The sequence below is a fragment of the Haliotis rufescens genome, unplaced genomic scaffold (assembly GCF_023055435.1).
Source record: "Haliotis rufescens isolate VD_foot unplaced genomic scaffold, xgHalRufe1.0.p SCAF_37, whole genome shotgun sequence".
Classification (NCBI taxonomy): Eukaryota; Metazoa; Mollusca; class Gastropoda; order Lepetellida; family Haliotidae; genus Haliotis; species Haliotis rufescens.
In genome coordinates, this window is record NW_025964079.1 from 2,306,677 (window position 1) to 2,328,937 (window position 22,261).

Genomic DNA, 22,261 nt, shown 5'->3' on the forward strand with positions numbered 1-22,261 from the left:
CCCTTGGGGAAGGACGACACACACTGTAAGCAACTGATCCCATGAGCATCTGTGACATGCCACAGATCATAATTGGGGCAAGTCTGGGACATAACTTTTTGTTTCATCCGTCAGGTCTGTTGGTGATGGACTAGTAAAAACAGAAAAACATTTCAATTTCGACCACTTGGTATCTGATTTACTTTTTATCTATATTGTGTAACAGTTCAGTATCATAGCATCACCCTCTGTCTGGACAGTTCCACAACTTACTGTTCCAGCTTTCTTACAGAACAATACTTCTGAAATAAATCTGAAACAAGGGTAAAACTGCCATCCACACAAATACCCTAATTGTTCAGATTTCTGAAATCAGAACCAGCCATCAGACTGTCCTAACCTCCCACACAAGGTCACTTGTCCCTGATTCATAGGACAATGTGCTCTGTCAGGGGCGTCTCCATGCAGTGCTGGTGTCGCATCTCTGACACCTGGCCCCCAACACAAGGTCATCAAGAACTTGTCCCCGATTCATTGTCTACAGGACGCTGTGCCCTATCAAGGGGTGTCTCTTATACAGTTGTGACGCGTCTCATCTCCAAACACCTGGCCCAAACAGAAGGTCATCAAGAAATTGTTCCCGATTTCTTGTCTTCCGGAGAGAGAGCTGTCAAGGGGGTGTCTCCATGCAGTGCTGGGGCGTCTCATCTCCCAACACCTGGCCCCAAAACAAGTTCATCAAGAACTTGTTCCCAATTCATTGTCAACCGGACACTGTGCTCTGTCAAGGGGCGTCTCCATACAGTGCTTGGGTCTCATCTCCCAACACCTGGCCCCAACACAAGGTCATCAAGAACTTGTTCCCGATTCATTGTCTACCGGAGACTGTGCTCTGTCAAGGGGTGTCTCTATGCAGTGCTGGGGCATCTCATCTCCCAACACCTGGCCCCAACACAAGGTCATCAAGAACTTGTTCCCGATTCATTGTCTACCGGACACTGTGCTCTGTCAAGGGGCATCTCCATGCAGCACTGGGGTCTCATCTCCCAACACCTGGCCCCAACACATGGTCATCAAGAACTTGTTCCCGATTCATTGTCTACCGCACACTGTGCCCTGTCAAGGGGCGTCTCCATACAGTGCTGGAGCATCTCATTTCCCAACACTTGGCCCCAACACAAGGTCATCAAGAACTTGTTCCTGATTCATTGTCTACCGGACACTGTGCTCTATCAAGGGGTGTCTCCAAGCAGTGCTGGGGCATCTCATTTCCCAACACCTGGCCCCAACACAAGGTCATCAACAACTTGTTCCCGATTCATTGTCTACCGGACACTGTGCTCTATCAAGGGGCATCTCCATGCAGTGCTGGGGCATCTCATCTCCCAACACCTGGCCCCAACACAAGGTCATCAAGAACTTGTTCCTGATTCATTGTCTACCGGACACTGTGCCCTGTCGTGGTGGCTCTCATCTCCCACCTCCTCAGTCGACTCCTGGGTCGTGCAGGCAGCCGGTGCAGGTTTCTGGTATTTACACTGTATCCACACCCGGTACATCTTCAGTTGCTTGCCTCGGTTCACCTGGAGCCGGCGGTCAATCAGGTTCTGTTTCTCCACCAAGCCACACTTGGAGAACATGTCACGAAGCTCCTCTGCAAGTGGAAAATAGTGGAACCTAATTTAATACTTCACACTATCCTTGAATTAAGGATATATCAAAGAAGTTATTTGTTTGTCTAGTTCTTGTCTCAAACGGGTCAGACTTTTATGACAGTTGTAGGGCTAAGATGATCGTAACTCCCTTACAATAACACAGACTTATGACAGTCATCAGGCTAAGATTATTGTAACTCCAACACAATAGCACAGGCTTATGAGAGCCGTAGGGCTAAGATGATCGTAACTCACACACAATAACATAGGCTCATGACAGCCGTGGGGTTAAGATGATTGTAACTCACACACAATAACACAGGCTTATGACAGCCGTGGGGCTAAGATGATCGTAACTCCATACTATAAGACAGGCTTATGACAGTCTTCGGGCTAAGATGATTGTAACTCCTACACTATAACACAACTTCCGACAGCCGAAGGGCTAAGATGATCATAACTCGCATACAATAACACGACTTACGACAGCCGTAGGACTAAGATGATCATAACTTGCATACAATAACACAGGCTTATGACAGCCGTAGGACTAAGATGATCATAACTTGCATACAATAACATGACTTACGACAGCCGTAGGACTAAGATGATCATAACTCGCATACAATAACACGACTTACGACAGCCGTAGGACTAAGATGATCATAACTCGCATACAATAACACAGGCTTATGACAGCCGTAGGACTAAGATGATCATAACTTGCATACAATAACACAGGCTTATGACAGCCGTATGACTAAGATGATCATAACTTGCATACAATAACATGACTTACGACAGCCGTAGGACTAAGATGATCATAACTCGCATACAATAACACGACTTACGACAGCCGTAGGACTAAGATGATCTTAACTTGCATACAATAACACAGGCTTATGACAGCCGTAGGACTAAGATGATCATAACTTGCATACAATAACATGACTTACGACAGCCGTAGGACTAAGATGATCATAACTCACACACAATAACATAGGCTCATGACAGCCGTGGGGTTAAGATGATTGTAACTCACACACAATAACACAGGCTTATGACAGCCGTGGGGCTAAGATGATCGTAACTCCATACTATAAGACAGGCTTATGACAGTCTTCGGGCTAAGATGATTGTAACTCCTACACTATAACACAACTTCCGACAGCCGAAGGGCTAAGATGATCATAACTCGCATACAATAACACGACTTACGACAGCCGTAGGACTAAGATGATCATAACTCGCATACAATAACACGACTTACGACAGCCGTAGGACTAAGATGATCATAACTCGCATACAATAACACAGGCTTATGACAGCCGTAGGACTAAGATGATCATAACTTGCATACAATAACATGACTTACGACAGCCGTAGGACTAAGATGATCATAACTCGCATACAATAACACGACTTACGACAGCCGTAGGACTAAGATGATCATAACTCGCATACAATAACACAGGCTTATGACAGCCGTAGGACTAAGATGATCATAACTTGCATACAATAACACAGGCTTATGACAGCCGTAGGACTAAGATGATCATAACTTGCATACAATAACATGACTTACGACAGCCGTAGGACTAAGATGATCATAACTCGCATACAATAACACGACTTACGAAAGCCGTAGGACTAAGATGATCTTAACTTGCATACAATAACACAGGCTTATGACAGCCGTAGGACTAAGATGATCATAACTTGCATACAATAACATGACTTACGACAGCCGTAGGACTAAGATGATCATAACTCGCATACAATAACACAGGCTTATGACAGCCGTAGGACTAAGATGATCATAACTTGCATACAATAACATGACTTACGACAGCCGTAGGACTAAGATGATCATAACTCGCATACAATAACACAGGCTTATGACAGCCGTAGGACTAAGATGATCATAACTTGCATACAATAACACAGGCTTATGACAGCCGTAGGACTAAGATGATCATAACTTGCATACAATAACATGACTTACGACAGCCGTAGGACTAAGATGATCATAACTCGCATACAATAACACGACTTACGACAGCCGTAGGACTAAGATGATCATAACTTGCATACAATAACACAGGCTTATGACAGCCGTAGGACTAAGATGATCATAACTTGCATACAATAACATGACTTACGACAGCCGTAGGACTAAGATGATCATAACTCGCATACAATAACACGACTTACGACAGCCGTAGGACTAAGATGATCATAACTTGCATACAATAACACAGGCTTATGACAGCCGTAGGACTAAGATGATCATAACTTGCATACAATAACATGACTTACGACAGCCGTAGGACTAAGATGATCATAACTCGCATACAATAACACGACTTACGACAGCCGTAGGACTAAGATGATCATAACTTGCATACAATAACACAGGCTTATGACAGCCGTAGGACTAAGATGATCATAACTTGCATACAATAACATGACTTACGACAGCCGTAGGACTAAGATGATCATAACTCGCATACAATAACACGACTTACGACAGCCGTAGGACTAAGATGATCATAACTTGCATACAATAACACAGGCTTATGACAGCCGTAGGACTAAGATGATCATAACTTGCATACAATAACATGACTTACGACAGCCGTAGGACTAAGATGATCATAACTCACACACAATAACACAGGCTTATGACAGCCGTAGGACTAAGATGATCATAACTTGCATACAATAACACAGGCTTATGACAGCCGTAGGACTAAGATGATCATAACTTGCATACAATAACATGACTTACGACAGCCGTAGGACTAAGATGATCATAACTTGCATACAATAACACAGGCTTATGACAGCCGTAGGACTAAGATGATCATAACTTGCATACAATAACACGACTTACGACAGCCGTAGGACTAAGATGATCATAACTCACACACAATAACACAGGCTTATGACAGCCGTAGGACTAAGATGATCATAACTTGCATACAATAACACAGGCTTATGACAGCCGTAGGACTAAGATGATCATAACTTGCATACAATAACATGACTTACGACAGCCGTAGGACTAAGATGATCATAACTCGCATACAATAACACGACTTACGACAGCCGTAGGACTAAGATGATCATAACTTGCATACAATAACACAGGCTTATGACAGCCGTAGGACTAAGATGATCATAACTTGCATACAATAACATGACTTACGACAGCCGTAGGACTAAGATGATCATAACTCGCATACAATAACACGACTTACGACAGCCGTAGGACTAAGATGATCATAACTTGCATACAATAACACAGGCTTATGACAGCCGTAGGACTAAGATGATCATAACTTGCATACAATAACATGACTTACGACAGCCGTAGGACTAAGATGATCATAACTCGCATACAATAACACGACTTACGACAGCCGTAGGACTAAGATGATCATAACTTGCATACAATAACACAGGCTTATGACAGCCGTAGGACTAAGATGATCATAACTTGCATACAATAACATGACTTACGACAGCCGTAGGACTAAGATGATCATAACTCGCATACAATAACACGACTTACGACAGCCGTAGGACTAAGATGATCGTAACTCACACACAATAACACGACTTACGACAGCCGTAATTGAGTGTTCCCATATAGAATTATTTATATTTAACTTCACAGATAACTCATGGACATTGCTAGTCCACTTCCATACTTACAATCATAGTTCTAAGATCACTTTGTTGAATGGGGCTTTGTATTTTTCTCATCAACAGCATCTTTGTCGGTATTTGCCATGTCCTCCTCGTACACTTATTGTCTTGAAAACAGTGTATACTGTATGAATATCAAGTGTTGGTTCTCACCTTGGGTGAAAAAATAGACGCGTGTTCCGTCTCCTCTCACGTAGAAGTTCTCCGACAGACATCGACCTGAAATACCAGAAAAACATGTCAGGCATTGACCTGAAACATCAACACAACATGTCAGGCATTGACCTGAAACACCAACACAACGTGTCAGGCATCGACCTGAAACACCAGCACAACATGTCAGGCATCGACCTTAAACAACAGCACAACATGTCAGGCATCGACCTGAAACACCAGCACAACATGTCAGGCATCGACTGGAAACACCAGCACAACATGTCAGGCATTGACCTGAAACACCAGCACAACGTGTCAGGCATCGACCTGAAACACCAGCACAACATGTCAGTCATCGACCTGAAACACCAGCACAACATGTCAGGCATTGACCTGAAACACCAGCACAACATGTCAGGCATCGACCTGAAACACCAGCACAACATGTCAGGCATTGACCTGAAACACCAGCACAACATGTCAGGCATTGACCTGAAACACAAACACAACGTGTCATCTACGATGAACCTGCAACAGACTGACCTTTTGACCAGTGCAAACACATCAGTTGAACAGTTGATTAATAACTTACAGCTATTTGAGTGAGCGTGTGAATCAAACACTTTTCTCCTGTCTGATCTGTGATAGAGTGAGTGAGTAAGTTAGGAATGTATTCCAGTTATATCATGGCGTGTCAGCTTATTGTGGGAGGAATGCCCGAAGTGATGCAGGTCTCAGACGCTTACCACTTCAGTGAAACCCACGAGCACGGGTATGGTGCTGACAAACCTAGAAACATAATCAGGGCGAACCTGTAAAGATCCTGGGTAGAATAGGTCTTCAGCAACCCATGCTTGCCCTTAAAGGCAACTATGCTTGTCGTAAGAGGCGACTAATGGGATTGGGTGGTCAGGCTCGCTGACTTGGTTGATGGATGTCATCGATCCAAACTCTGTGGATTGATGCTCATGATGTCAATCACTGGATTGTCTGGTCCAGACTTAATTATTTTGCAGACCGCCGTCATATAGATGGAATATTGCTGAGTGTGGCGTTAAACAACAAATCAACCAAACAACCAACTACATGATAGTGTCAGCTGTGTACACGACTGCAAATCCCCGAGGCAAGGGAGTTGAATGACTGTAAAAGTCCAGTTTCCACCCTTGCCTAAGTAGGCTGGAATTTCATGGCTCAATTGTAACGCCATCAGTGGCTATTACACCTTCTATGTCCCTTCTATGTCCCAGCGAAAATATAACTCCATAATTTCAGCCAAGTTCAGTGAGGGGGGAAGCTTGACTTTTACAGTCAGTTAACTCCCTTGCCTCGGGAAAATGACACTACTGTAAATAACTGCCTTAAAACAAACAAAAAGTTGACACGAAGTATTATGTTGTTAAGAAAGACAAGAAGTGTACCTTTCTTGAATCGCAGCTGCGCCATGTCATAGCGGCCATAGTCTCGGAACAATATCTGCCCCCCCGGCTTCAGGAGGCGGGACAACCGATCAATCACAAACTGCATTCTGGGGGAAAATATCAACAATTTCTTTAAATGTTCAAAAAGATGAAATTCAAACCTTTGATTAAAAGATTCTCAAACAGAATCCCCTGGCCAGCTGTGGCAATGTTGGCAGCAAACAAACACTGTCAATCTTTAAATTAACGCGAGCATGATTTCATGCGAAAAATGTGAGTGGTCTTTGTTCGCATTTATGTAACTTCGCGTTTATGTCTCCAAAATGACTATCAACAAGAAGACAAGATTTACAGTTTAGTGTTGTGATGGTCACTACTCTTATTCCATAGCGGAAAACTTTGAATGTGTGAATGCGTTTACCAGCTCCCAAAGAAGTCTACTGGTCTACAGTCTACTACACACTGTCTATTGGACACCATGTTTACGGTGGAAACAGTCCCCTTCACATATTAAATATGCCATGAATATTTGAACATCTTGACAAGTGGGTCCATCCAATATGATTAAGTCTATCAAGCAAACAGCAAGCTCATCTTATAATTATCCTTGTAAAGATTAATATTCAGAAACAAAACGTTCTACTGAAACGGAAACAATGCCTCCGTACATATGCTACCAGAAACATGAACATCCATTGAGTAGAGGACTAATCTATAAAGGGAGACAACTCTAACTATCTTCATTGCCAATCTCACTGAAATCCAATCTTAGTCATCGCTACTGCAAAACAAAGATCAAAGGACATCCCATTAAGGTCATGTCAGAACGACCTTTCATCCGACCAATTAGAGTGTTGCTTACTAGATCAAGAAAGTGAGAGTCGGAATGTGTTTTCCAACCCTATAACCTCGAACAATTTAACACGGGGAATCCGAACGACAGCTACGGGCTTCATGACTGAATCCATACAAACTAGGACATCTATTAACCATTCCAGAATGTTCTTTTGTTCAGTTTTCAAATTTGTAATCAAGAATTTGTCAAAATCTGTTACGAAGCATAGTCGCCAGTTTGAAACTAGAGCCGCAAATCACGAGAAAGCTGCCTTCTAATGGGCTGATGTCGACTTCTTGTCAGTCATTCCATTGGTCGGTCAAAGTTTGTGAAAGGTCAGTCTGACGTGACCCATAATGGGATACCCTCAGATGTTTATTAAGCAGTAGCGAGAACTAAGGATGCACAGGCATCCAGGAGTCAATGCATACTGTGACAGAACATTCAGGTGTACATTGTAATGTTCCACTGGACCATGTTACCCTGTCAGTGCATGAAATAGGAGTGAGTGAGTGAGTGAGTGAGTATGGTTTTACGCCGCTTTTAGCAATATCCCAGCAATATCACGGCGGGGGACACCAGAAATGGGCTTCACATATTGTACCCATGTCGGGAATCGAACCCGGGTCTTCGGCGGGACGAGCGAACGCTTTAACCACTAGGCTACCCGACCGCCTCGCATGAAAATAGGAGACATCACCAGTTGACCAATCACAACACTTCACAGCAATGAAGTCTGTCCACAAAAAATTTATAAAATGTACAAAATCATTTCTTGACTGACATGTACAATGTCCAAGGTAGAATATGTCTTCAGCTTGCCGTAAAAGTTGACTATGCTTGTCATAAGTCTATTAAGAGGCGACCAAAGGGATCGGGTGGTCAGGTTCGGTGACTTGGTTGATGCATGTCAGTGTATTCCAATTGCATAGATTGATGCTCATGATGTCAATCACTGGATTGTCTGCTCCAGACTCGATTATTCACATATCACCATCATGTAGCTGGAATACTGCTGTGTGCGGTGTTAAACAACAAAGAAACAAAACAAATAAACAAACATCTAACCCCACGCTTACTCACTTCTGGGGGTTGATGGCCGACAGGACAAAGATCATGATGATAAGGTCAAGGCTGTTGTCTGGCATCGGGAGTACAGCGCTGGTGTCACTGATGTCACAGACGAAGGCAGTACAGCGACGTGGATCACAGTCTGTGTGTTCCTAGAGTTGGACATCAATCATACACTTAGTTGTCATGACGACAGAAATTGTCAGTTTTAATAAAAAAAATCATTTCTGATTAATTTGTTTCCTCCTTTAACCTACATGATTTTGAATATTGAGGATACATGTATTAGTATACTTATCCTGACACTACACATTGCAGTTTCCTTCTGAACTTCGATCCCAAAACACATTACCCAAAACGTTCATTTATTTTACCACTTTCATACAGTTTCAGGGTCTCTGGAATCCATGAACCATTTTCAACAAGAAAACAGCATCATCACTATCCCCTGCCATGAGGCACATTAGAATTTTGTTTGTTCATCTAGTAGTGAATATAAACTATGAAAAAGAGTCCTATAAAGCCTTAAGAAGAGATAGGCACTTGGGCCCCTTTATGTCATCAGAAAAAATGATTAGATGTGAAATTAATACACACAAAGGCCCCCTTCTCTGGAAAAAATAACTCAGTCTGGATTAGTATCTCTTAGATAAGCTAACTTTAGTAGTTTCTGAGAAAACTTGTCCCCATTGCACACACTATGCACCAAGTAAAATAACATGGATCAAGGGAAGTAACTCTGCAAAAAGACTAAAGGGGACCAAATTTCGAATTCAGTCTTGACAAGTATCTCTTAGATAAGCATGCAAATTTCCACTTGTGTAAATTCAGTAGTTTCTGAGAAAACCTGTCCCAAACTCATTTGAGAACATGACCAGTAAGATCAGTGTGTAAAAGTTCATTTCTCCGATTTAAATAGTTTTTGAGAAAATTTGTCCCCTTTGAGAAGTGGACGGATGTACAGAAAGATGGATGACATGGCGGGGATAAGAGCATCTTGCCTCATGGATGCTACAAATAACAACTGACCTTAACAATCTGAATTGCAGTGGAAGAGAAATCGCAGCAATACACCATCAGCTTAGGGTCACTGAAAGAAAAGCATCTCTATGTATTGATGGCCTGCATCAGTGTTGATGTATCATCACACGAGAGAACACACTTTTACATAAACACACAGAATGAGACAGCCCAAAGACATCAGTAACATTTATAATAGTAAAACGAATGACTACAGGTAATAAATCAGGGCAAATCTTGGATGCAAGAAAATGTTCAGCAGATCCTGATGCAACTAAGGGAAGCAACTCTGCACAACAAATTGACATGAATAAGACCACTGGGGTACCTATAACCTCTGCACAGAGATCTTCTCAGATGCCCAATACTTTACCTCACTTTAACTCATTTGCTCAAATTGATGATTCCAATTCCATTTCAGATTTTGATAATCAACAATGTTATGTCACTGCAAACACAGACAAGAAACCTGTCAGCCCTGGCGTTACATGAGTATTTTAAAACTGTCTGCACAAAGCGTGACAAAAACTGACATGTGGCGTCCGCCATCTTGTCAATGTTGCCTAGCGACGAGTAGCTAAGGGACGTAATTCTAAATCAAGCAGACAAAGTAGTGCAATCCAAACGAAAGCAAGAGGTTAGATGATCATAGGAGTTGTTTCTATGTTTTTTAAGAAAGTAAATGTACCAAATAAATTAACTATCGAAACTATCGATAGTTAGACAAACTATCGCCAATAGTATCGATTGTTTCAAGTTGCAATCGATAGTGTACTATCGTGAGACAAGCAATCGCAATCAATCGATAGTTCGATGTATCATTACACCACTAGAAATTTGCACACTGAAATCCATTTTGTCTGTGAACTGGATGTCTAGTTTGTCACAAAATTTTGACTGCACTATATGCATAGACTCATAAGACCAGCCAAAATGTAACTCCAGCCTAGTTCGGCAAGGGTGGAAACTGAACTTTCACAGTCAGATTTCATTTGCCGGAACAGGAAATGATCACTGGGGGCTACATCTGGGCTGTACAGTTAAATCACCCACCCTACAGCCCAGACTTAGCCCCAATTGACTATTTCCTGTTCCGCCAAATGAAATCTGCCCTACGTGGAAGACGCTTCCAGGATGACGAGGACATAAAGGTGTGGTTACACAGAGGTGTGGTTAGAGGGCCAATCTGCAGATTTCTATAAAAGTGGTATTAAAAGCTTGAAGGACAAATGGAATAAGTGTATTGAGGTGAATGGAGATTATATTGAAAAATATAAGTGCAAAAGATATTCTGCGACCTGGTCTTATATTGAAGTTGCAAAACTTATTGAACGCCCCTTGTACGCATCGTGATACATATGGTATCGTGTGGCCTTGCTGTATCCCTCCCCCCTAGTGTGGCCAGGTGGGCTGACAATGACCTACTTGTTTGTCTGCAGGACGGGGAAGACCGTGTTGCCCACGCCACACCCAACCTGGAACCAAACAACAGGGTTAACAACAAAGATCTTCACAGGAATTGATCCATACCTGCACAGAGGTCAATATTCAGCCCGAAGTCTGCAGCATATTTGAGTAACAACATCCTAATGGGAACAAAACAGATCCTGTTCCATGTAAAAATAGTTATAACTAATCTCAGCTTTATGTGGAGCCTGAAGTCTTAGACATGAACCATTTCAGCAAAACCCATGAGCAGGGGTATGGTGCTAACATTCAAACCAAGAAACAATCAGGGCTAATCTGGGATTTGAACCCATGTTCATAGCTTTCGGGTATGCTCAAGGGAGACAACTCTGCACAGTGAACTGCGGCACCTTAGAAAGCTGGGTCACCTGTGCCCACAAACAAATCAGTTTGGGCTTGAAATAGAAGACTCAGAGTTTTGCCACCAAAATGCCTTGTAAATAAAGTTTTCGATCATGATTTTGGTGTATGGAAAATTGAGGTGGTAAACACATGAAACCAAACAGGAAATTGACAATTCTTATTGGCTCAAGAACACATGCATCCTTCATATAGAATGGGCAGTCAAATATTGTTCTGCTCCACTTGACGCAACATCCTACAGAGAGATTGTCAGATCTACACACAAATAAGTATCATGAGTTGTGATATTTTGAGAGTGTATCATTTACCTATTCTTACAATTAATTTTGTTCTATACAGGGTGCAGTGGGGCCCAGTGGTCTAAGGAGTTCTAGAGTTGTGTCCCTTAGCTGTGCAAGAATCTGCTGGTTTGAATCCTGTCAGCACCACAACCCTTACTCACTCTCACCGTACATAGTAAAGATCATTGCACTTACATAGTGACAGGCATTCATGTGTGTGTGTGGCTGTTTGTATTAGTCCGGACTAATGCCAGTTTTATAGCACACTGACACACCATGCCGCAGTTAACACAGACACCCCACTCAGCGCATTACTGACTATGAGGCAAGGTAACAACAAGTTCCATTTTTAAAGTCTTTTGGTAGATGTGACCAGGAGATCTAACCACAGACCTTCTGGGCAGACTACACCACATCAACATTGATTATGATCCTAGGTCTGTCAGCACACTCACCCTCAATCATCCTTACCCTACACCGATACAATCTGTGAAGATCCGGGGTAGAATAGGTCTTCAGCAACCCATGCTTGCCGTAAAAGGCGACTATGCTTGTTGTAAGAGGCGACTAACGGGATCGGGTGGTCAGGCTCGCTGACTTGGTTGATGCATGTCATCGTATCCCAATTACAAGTTCGACGTTAATGATGTCAATCACTGGATTGTCTGGTCCAGAACCAATTATTTACAGACCGCTGTCACATAGCTGGAATATTTCTGAGTGTGGCGTTAAACAAACAAACAAACAAACACCAATGCAAACAAAACTGAATTTACCTCAAATATTCTGAAATCCGCATTTTCTCCAGGATACACTTCTTCCTTGTCAGTATCTGCTTGATGCTCAGTCGGTGTCAGGGAGATATTCTCAACTCCCTGGGCAACATCCGAGCAGTCAGTCTTCCCATAATCCCTTGCGTCCATGTTTCCTGCTGTCTTGGATTCTGGTTTTTCATTGGTTGAGTCTAACTCTGGGAACTCAACAAACAGCCAATGACGATCCTTGAAGAACCTGTTGGTGTGAATGTTGTAGAATTCATCCCAGAAATGATCTGCCTTCTCTTCATACATTTCTGAAACAAACATTCCGGCACTTTATTTCAGTGAATACACAGTAGTTTTTATGTGTTGCAATATGATATGCCACAATATGTGAAGCAATTCCTTAAAAAATATCAATTTGTCAGCACTTGTACTTACCTGTACATACCAATGGTCTATTTGTGGGAGAGCTTCTGTCACCTGTACATACCTGTGGGAGAGTGTCTGTCACCTGGACATACCTGTGGTCTCCTGTGGGAGAGCGTCTGTCACCTGGACATACCTGTGGGAGAGTGTCTGTCACCTGTACATACCTGTGGTCTCCTGTGGAAGAGCGTCTGTCACCTGGACATACCTGTGGGAGTGTCTCTGTCACCTGGACATACCTGTGGTCTCCTGTGGGAGAGCGTCTGTCACCTGGACATACCTGTGGGAGAGCTTTTGTCACCTGGAAATACCTGTGGGAGATCGTCTGTCACCTGGACATACCTGTGGTCTCCTGTGGGAGAGCTTCTGCCAGCTGTTGCTGAGTCTTCCTCCTTGCCTCTTCCTCCTGACTAGAGTCCCATACAACATTGTCCCTGTCACAGAGAAGCAGACAGACCTGTTTCACTAACCATTGCTAACAGCCTGGTTCTTCACTTTATCCTACTGTTATTTGTAATGATGGGAATTGGTTAAAAGATGAATCATTGTTTTTTTAAATAAAAATAAAAAATATAATGGAAAAATCATATATATATATATATCATGTATAGAGAAACTTTCCTAATGCCCTTCATCAATAAACATAATAACACTAGGCAACATGGGCAACATTGCCATAGCAACAGGCCTTGAAACTATTTGTTATCTCATGTTTTTTACACAAGAACAACACTAAATTTTATGACCCTATACAGATCATAAAATGGAACAAACATAATTAGAAAAGAATCGATCACAGATTATATTACCAATTCCTTTGAAACTTAAACAAACTGATCATCAATGCAACTGATTAATCTTAACAAGTATTGGTAGTTATTGATGGCAAATTAAAATACAGCACTATTTGATAAACACCTAATCAATCAATTAAGACAGCAATCAGCATGAGTTTTAATAAGTAGCCATCATCACACTCCAAAGGTCAGCTCAACACACAGTTCAATTTGCTGCAATAGCCCTAGATACATTTTTACATCCATTTTCACATGGTCTTTCCAACTGTTATCAGTGTTTGATCTTGTAAATGGATGCTAAATATTTTGTTTCATATGAAGAAGAAATGATCACTGTGATAACCTAAATGTACCAATCCAGAATAATCAGGTCAGAATGTATTACTGAACACGTATGTGATGGTGATGAGTGAGGGAGTTTGTTTTAATACTGCTCTGAACTCCATTTCAGTTATATCATGGCGTGTCAGCTGGTGGAAAGCCTGAAGTGATGCAGGTCTTAGAAGTTTGCCAATTGAAGCCTATACACAGAGCATGTCCATGATAACACTAGTCTGGGGACGATAAAACTGGTGGTCATGTAGAACCCTATAGTCATGGGAATCTCTGAACTGTTTCTTTATTAGAGTCTTTCCATGCATTTAGAAGTTAGATGGAATCATGACAAGGAGTATTATGGATAACAACTTCTTTATCATATGTACATGTTTCAGGACTATTTTTTACCTCAATATCTTGCTACAAACTTCTTTATTGTGGTTCCCTCTAAGTGTAAGAAAACATTATTTTTGTTCCTCTTTTATTCATTTGAAATATGTAACTTACATTTTTGCTCAAATTAATCATGTTCAGCCCATTTCTGCAATAGATTCATAAAATGTCTTCGGGATCTAAACTAATAGTTTTCTGACAGTGATATATGTTATATATTTACCAGTTATTGAATTCCCACACTCGACTTTCATCTGTCAAAGGTCTGCCCCTTCTACCAGGTTGAGGCTGATTTGGACCTATCTTACGTTTGTGGTTTGCACATGTACGGTGCTTTGTGGAAAGTTTCAGAGCATTATTCAGCACTCTGCTACCATACACTCTTCTGGCAAGTCCATACATATTTTTCATTTATTGTAAATGACTCAACGTGTCCATATAACATTGCATACTTGTTTTGCTACGAGTTAGTACGATGCTTAAAATATGGTGGGTGGATCATGGAAGGACGTATCAAAAATAATACTTTTTTTCAAAAAGAACAATATTATATCAACGAAGATACAACGATACAAGCCAATTAAAATAGTGCTTGTATTTGTGTGTGCAGCGACTCAACAGAGATCGAGGCAATATCAACTGCATATAGATTTAGTTTTAATCACTTCATTTATCTGTTTACCATGCGTTGTGTTCAAACACATTCTTAGGGTCGGTGAGGTATCGGTTACCAAACTGCGGACGTTTCTCGTCATCTAACACATCTTCGTTCGACGCCATAGTTTCGAATAAAATTATTTGATTATTTCCGTAAACACACTATTACTGTCTAACACGTTTATGAAATTTCTAAACACATGTTGAAACCGGATATATTCACTTTCGTGTTTTCATCTGCAGGAGTGAACCAAGGGGGAGTAACTCTAAGATACGTTTTAACTTCAGCAACCCCAAAAGGGCCCCAGTCTTGTATTTATCTCTGAAGATATGGCTTTCGTTACAGACAGTGTTAGATTACAAGTTAATGCACTAACGCTTAGCATAAAGAAAGACACTCCAAGCAGTGTCTTATGTCCTGCGGCACTGTTAAGAATGATTTAAAATAGGAGAAACAAATGGGCAAACGGAACATGAAATGGAAAATGTGTCTTCTCGTTGGTCACGCAGGCCGCTATTAATTTATGATTATTCACAATATTTGCAAATAGGCCGTTATTTCTGTTAAAAAGTCAGGTACATGATCATGGAAAGAAAAAGTACTTTGTGGCCATGCCAGAAAACAACACGGTATCACTAAGTATGGATTTTCACTTTATGGCAAACCAGACACCCTTTATGTTTGTTTCATTGATCACCTGTTTATAATATCAATATGGCTATCCTCGTTAGAAACAAGTATCTTTATGAGAATAAAGGTGAGGTGAGATGAAATGGGGTTTCAACCTCGCGTTCAAAATTCATTTGCATTTGCCTTGTATGTGGCTGTTTGTACTTGTCCGGACTTATGCCGGTTTTGTACAGCTAGCCCAATGAGATACCATGGATACCCCACTCAGACCCGACTAGTCCTTGTTTCGTCCCGGCAATGCCGCCGCACCAGACAGTAACAAGTACCCTGTCCATTAGCTCACGGGGGCACGGGTGGCCCAGTCGTCTAAGGCGCCGCGATTCGCTGTGCAGAGTTGCGTCCCTTCGGCACGCCAGAAACCTATGGTTGTGGGTTCAAATCCCGGTTCGCCCCGATTATGTTTCTAGGTTTGTCAGCACCATACACGTGCTCGTGGGTTTCATCGAAGTGGTAAACGTCTGAGACCTGCATCACTTCGGGCTTTTCTCCCACATTAAGCTGACACGCCGTGATGTGACTGGAATACTGTTAAAAGCGGCGTAAAACCCAACTCACTCACTCATTCACCATTAGCTCACGCGCTGGGCTGTCATCTACGTCATCTCCAGCAGTCATTCGTCAGCACCCGTGCATCTCTGTTCGCTGTAAAATGGGTTGAGACCATTATGGCTGTGGCTCTTTTTGAGTGCTAAGATAAATACACGAATGAATGAATAAAATTTGTCTTTTTGTTTTAATTTCGTGCATCCCTGTTCACAGTTATGCTTGTTTAGTATTATGCTTATGGCTCTTTTTCAAGTAGCCATAAGCTAGACAGATGAATGAATGAATGAAGAAAATTTGTCTTTATGTTTTAATTTCGTGCATCCCTGTTCACAGTAAAGTGGGTTGATCCACACAGAGACCATATACTGATCCACATGCCTACTTCGTCTAACCAGCAAACATTTCAGAAATTAGACGAAGCGGGTTGATACCCTTTGTTTATCATTAGCTAGAGTATCACATTTTCAGCCCAAGGCAACAGTCAGTTGAGTTGCTGTTCACTCAACCATAAACTGTAGTGTCCAACTAACGGCAGGTTACCATGCCACGTGGTCCAATGGCCGGAAACAACCAGTAACTAGTATTTTAGTAGAACGAATCATGTAATAGAAGCCATGTATTTTATTGTTATTGTGCCAATCAATGGACCTTGTAGATAGTTGAGGTGTTATTTTGATATAAACACTACTTATGTGATATTTGGTTTCATGAGGAGAGCAGTTTGTGTTTTGTCTGTGCACTTCAAATCAGGCGTGGCACAATCATAAAAAGAGGGGGAAAGCACGTGGGCAGTGATTGTCAATGAAACAGGATGGCAATAAAGCGACACGCGACACAATCGTGAATAGACGGAATAAACACGTGGCCCGTGATTGTCAGTGAAACAGGATGGCAATAACGTGACACGTGCCACAATCATGAATAGACGGAATAAACACGTGGCCCGTGATTGTCAGTGAAACAGGATTGCAATAAAGCGACACGTGGCACAATCGTGAATAGACGGAATAAACACGTGGCCCGTGATTGTCAATGAAACAGGATGGCAATAAAGCGACACGCGACACAATCATTGACAAGACTGAATAAACACGTGGCCCGTGATTGACAATGAAACAGGATGGCAATGAAGCGACACTTGACATAATCATTGACAAGACTGAATAAACACGTGGCCCCTGGTTGTCAATGAAACAAGATTGCAATAAAGCGACACGCGACACAATCGTTAGTCCTGCACCATGACCGTGGAATATATTTATTTTATGAAAAAATAATAATCTAGAAATGCATACAAAAGCAAGTCTAGCCAGCTCAAGCTAGTTCTATTCCACAATCAGAAATCAGCATAGGGAATTTTTTTTTATTTTTCGAGTCAAGAAGGATATTGTGTAAAATAAGATTTCAGAGACTTAATGTTAGTCTACACAATCGTGAATAGACGGAATAAACACGTGGCCCGTGATTGTCAGTGAAACAGGATGGCAATAAAGCGACACGTGGCACAATCATTGACTAGACGGAATAAACACGTTGACAGTGGAGCAGGGTGGCAATAAAGCGACACGTGACACAATCATGACTAGACGGAATAAACACGTGGCCAATGATTGTCAGTGAAACAAGATTGCAATAAAGCGACATGTGACACAATCACTGACTAGACGGAATAAACACGTTGACAGTGAAACAGATGGCAATAAAGCGACACATGACACAATCATGACTAGACGGAATAAACACGTGGCCAGTGATTTTTTAATTGAAATAATTATATACAGATGTTCTACAATAACGGTGGAGGACCAGCCACTTATATATAGATCTGTCTCAAGACCCCGCACCAAGGAGGGGAGGGCCATGCTCAACACACAGAATATAATATTATCCTAGGGAGTCTAGAGAGTGTTTTTGTGGACCTCTTTATTCCAGATCAACAATATCATGACCACTGACGTCAAAGGAATCTCATAACAACCCTTTATTATAATAGTGATGATGATAATTGATTAGAATTGGTAGTTTTTGACCATTATAGTGATGTTGCAGATTGACACTAAGGGCCGTCTTTAGTAAATACCCCACTGCTGTCATATCAAAACTAGTCAACAGTATTCAGTCATATTACGGCGTGTCAGCTTCATGTGAGAGGAAAGCCCGTAGTAATACATGCCTTAGACGGGTACTACTTTTGTGAAACAAACGAACACGGGGATGGTGCTGACAACCCTACAAACATAATCAGGGCGTACCGGGATTCGAACCCAGGGTCATACGTTGTTTGGCAAGCCCAAGGGGCGGAGCTGTGCATAGCGTATTGCTGCGCTCTAGGCGACTGGACCATCGGTGCTCCAACTGAAATAAACAAATTTCATGATGGCGGAAAGCCAGAAATAAAGCATGCCTTAGACGCGTACCACTTTTGTGAAACAAACGAACACGGGTATGGTGCTGACAACCCCAGAAACATAATCAGGGCGAACCGGGATTCGAACCCAAGATTATAGGTTCCTGGCATGCCCAAGGGGCGGAACTCTGTACAGCGACATGAGGTGCTTTAGACAATTGTGCCACCCGTGCCCCCGTTTGGTTAGTACGTTTCAGTTGAGTTTGCGTCTTTTCATTCTTCTTCGAATCCCGTCAAGATCCAGGGTAGAATAGGTCTTCAGCAACCCATGCTTGCCGTGAAGGGCGACTATGCTTGTAAGAGGCGACTAACGGGATCGGATAGTAAGACTTGCTGACTTGGTTGATGCATGTCATCGTATCCCAATTGCGTGGATCGATGCTCATGATGTCAATCGCTGGATTGTCTAGTCCAGACTCGATTATTTACAGACCGCCGTCATAAAGCTGGAATAATGCTGAGTGCGGCGTTAAACAACAAACAAACAAACTCTTCGAATCCGTTTTCATGTCGACACAAGTGTACGAACGGGGTCCTCCTTCCAAAAGTAGTTATTTTTCATGAAACTCGTGCAAATACCTCTTTGCTATATTTTAGCATGATCCTTCAAAGTATGTCCCTCTATAGTCTATAGTCTAGTTCATGTTTGAGGCTGCCAACATCGTTTTGTTAGCGGGATTCGTGTGTCTTGATCCTTGGTTCATACACCTTGCCAATCAAATCTCTACACAACCCAAAATAATTGAATACAAAACAATAAACAAGAAGCAACCAATCGCTGGCAGAACAACTACACAAACAGTCTCCATCACATTCAAATCCACATCACATCGGCGCCCTTAATGTATATAGTTAACCCCATTTAAAACCCCATTTAATGACACCACCGCCACTCATTCGAACACAACTCCACCTAATGTAAAGAAAATCCCATTGTGCCCCAAATGTGGCTCGGAAAACCTTTCTCTCTACTTTAACCCCCATAATTTACATTTTTGGGGGTATGGGGGTTTATCTTTACTCAACTTGTTATTATTTAGTAAACCCCACCTACCCCGTCGACGAAATACAAGACTTGTGAAAGTCGATGTTAAACCCAAAATCAGTCAGTCTGTAAAGTATAATCTGTACACATCCTACTCACATTATTATTATTTTTTGTTGTGGCCTTTTTTACTTTTGAGATTTGAGGCCGTTCTGACATGAGGTCGTTTTTACTAAAACCCAACAGAGGGTATTCGGGATTCAGCTGGGTAGTACGGGGGGCGCAACGAAATCATATTTTGTATGCAGATTTAACATTTAAGTAAATAATAGTATACGTAAAAGTTTCCTTTGGTTCAGTAATTTGACTTAAAATCATACATTTTCTGAATGCATTTAAGATTTGTGTTTAGTAGTATTCAGGATTCAGGGGTAGCAGTGAGACTCAGAGTGAAACATTAGATAGTATTCGGGATTCAGGGACAGCAGTGAGACTCAGAGTGAAACATTAGATAGTATTCGGGATTCAGGGACAGCAGTGAGACTCAGAGTGAAACATTAGATAGTATTCGGGATTCAGGGGTAGCAAAATAAGACTCGGAGTGAAACATTAGATAGTATTCGGGATTCAGGGTAGCAAAATGAGACTCAGAGTGAAACATTAGATAGTATTCGGGATTCAGGGGTAGCAAAATGAGACTCGGAGTGAAACATTAGATAGTATTCGGAATTCAGGGTAGCAAAATGAGACTCGGAGTGAAACATTAGATAGTATTCGGGATTCAGGGGTAGCACTGAGACTCAGAGTGAAACATTAGATAGTATTCGGGATTCAGGGTAGCAAAATGAGACTCGGAGTGAAACATTAGATAGTATTCGGGATTCAGGGGTAGCACTGAGACTCAGAGTGAAACATTAGATAGTATTCGGGATTCAGGGTAGCAAAATGAGACTCGGAGTGAAACATTAGATAGTATTCGGGATTCAGGGGTAGCACTGAGACTCAGAGTGAAACATTAGATAGTATTCGGGATTCAGGGGTAGCAAAATGAGACTCGGAGTAAAACATTAGATAGTATTCGGGATTCAGGGGTAGCACTGAGACTCAGAGTGAAACATTAGATAGTATTCGGGATTCAGGGGTAGCAAAATGAGACTCAGAGTGAAACATTAGATAGTATTCGGGATTCAGGGGTAGCAAAATGAGACTCGGAGTGAAACATTAGATAGTATTCGGGATTCAGGGGTAGCAGTGAGACTCAGAGTGAAACATTAGATAGTATTCGGGATTCAGGGGTAGCAAAATGAGACTCGGAGTGAAACATTAGATAGTATTCGGGATTCAGGGACAGCAGTGAGACTCAGAGTGAAACATTAGATAGTATTCGGGATTCAGGGGTAGCACTGAGACTCAGAGTGAAACATTAGATAGTATTCGGGATTCAGGGACAGCAGTGAGACTCAGAGTGAAACATTAGATAGTATTCGGGATTCAGGGGTAGCAGTGAGACTCAGAGTGAAACATTAGATAGTATTCGGGATTCAGGGACAGCACTGAGACTCAGAGTGAAACATTAGATAGTATTCGGGATTCAGGGACAGCACTGAGACTCAGAGTGAAACATTAGATAGTATTTGGGATTCAGGGGTAGCACTGAGACTCAGAGTGAAACATTAGATAGTATTCGGCATTCAGGGTAGCAAAATGAGACTCAGAGTGAAACATTAGATAGTATTCGGGATTCAGGGTAGCAAAATGAGACTCGGAGTGAAACATTAGATAGTATTCGGGATTCAGGGTAGCAAATTGAGACTCAGAGTGAAACATTAGATAGTATTCGGGATTCAGGGTAGCAAAATGAGACTCAGAGTGAAACATTAGATAGTATTCGGGATTCAGGGACAGCAGTGAGACTCAGAGTGAAACATTAGATAGTATTCGGGATTCAGGGGTAGCAAAATGAGACTCGGAGTGAAACATTAGATAGTATTGGGGATTCAGGGTAGCAAAATGAGACTCAGAGTGAAACATTAGATAGTATTCGGGATTCAGGGTAGCAAAATGAGACTCAGAGTGAAACATTAGATAGTATTCGGGATTCAGGGACAGCAGTGAGACTCAGAGTGAAACATTAGATAGTATTCGGGATTCAGGGGTAGCAAAATGAGACTCGGAGTGAAACATTAGATAGTATTGGGGATTCAGGGTAGCAAAATGAGACTCAGAGTGAAACATTAGATAGTATTCGGGATTCAGGGGTAGCAAAATGAGACTCGGAGTGAAACATTAGATAGTATTCGGGATTCAGGGTAGCAAAA

General features: G+C 41.8%; 1 protein-coding gene across 2 annotated transcripts; it reads right to left on the bottom strand.

Annotated features, from left to right (window-relative positions):
• Positions 1-161: 161 nt before the first annotated feature.
• Positions 162-15,548, bottom strand: LOC124140411 (tRNA N(3)-methylcytidine methyltransferase METTL2-like). Of its 2 annotated transcripts, none has more exons than XM_046507957.2 (9): positions 15,340-15,548; positions 13,492-13,583; positions 12,739-13,034; positions 11,277-11,326; positions 9,861-9,921; positions 8,844-8,983; positions 6,926-7,032; positions 5,502-5,567; positions 162-1,633 (listed from the first exon to the last, which is right to left on the bottom strand). In XM_046507957.2, the coding sequence occupies exons 1-9, from the start codon at positions 15,435-15,437 to the stop codon at positions 1,392-1,394; spliced, it is 1,152 nt and encodes a 383-aa protein (XP_046363913.2). In that variant the 5' UTR covers positions 15,438-15,548; the 3' UTR covers positions 162-1,391. The 2 variants fall into 2 exon arrangements, with proteins under 2 accessions (XP_046363913.2, XP_046363910.2); XM_046507954.2 differs by lacking the exon at positions 15,340-15,548 and adding an exon at positions 14,881-15,332.
• Positions 15,549-22,261: the final 6,713 nt, after the last annotated feature.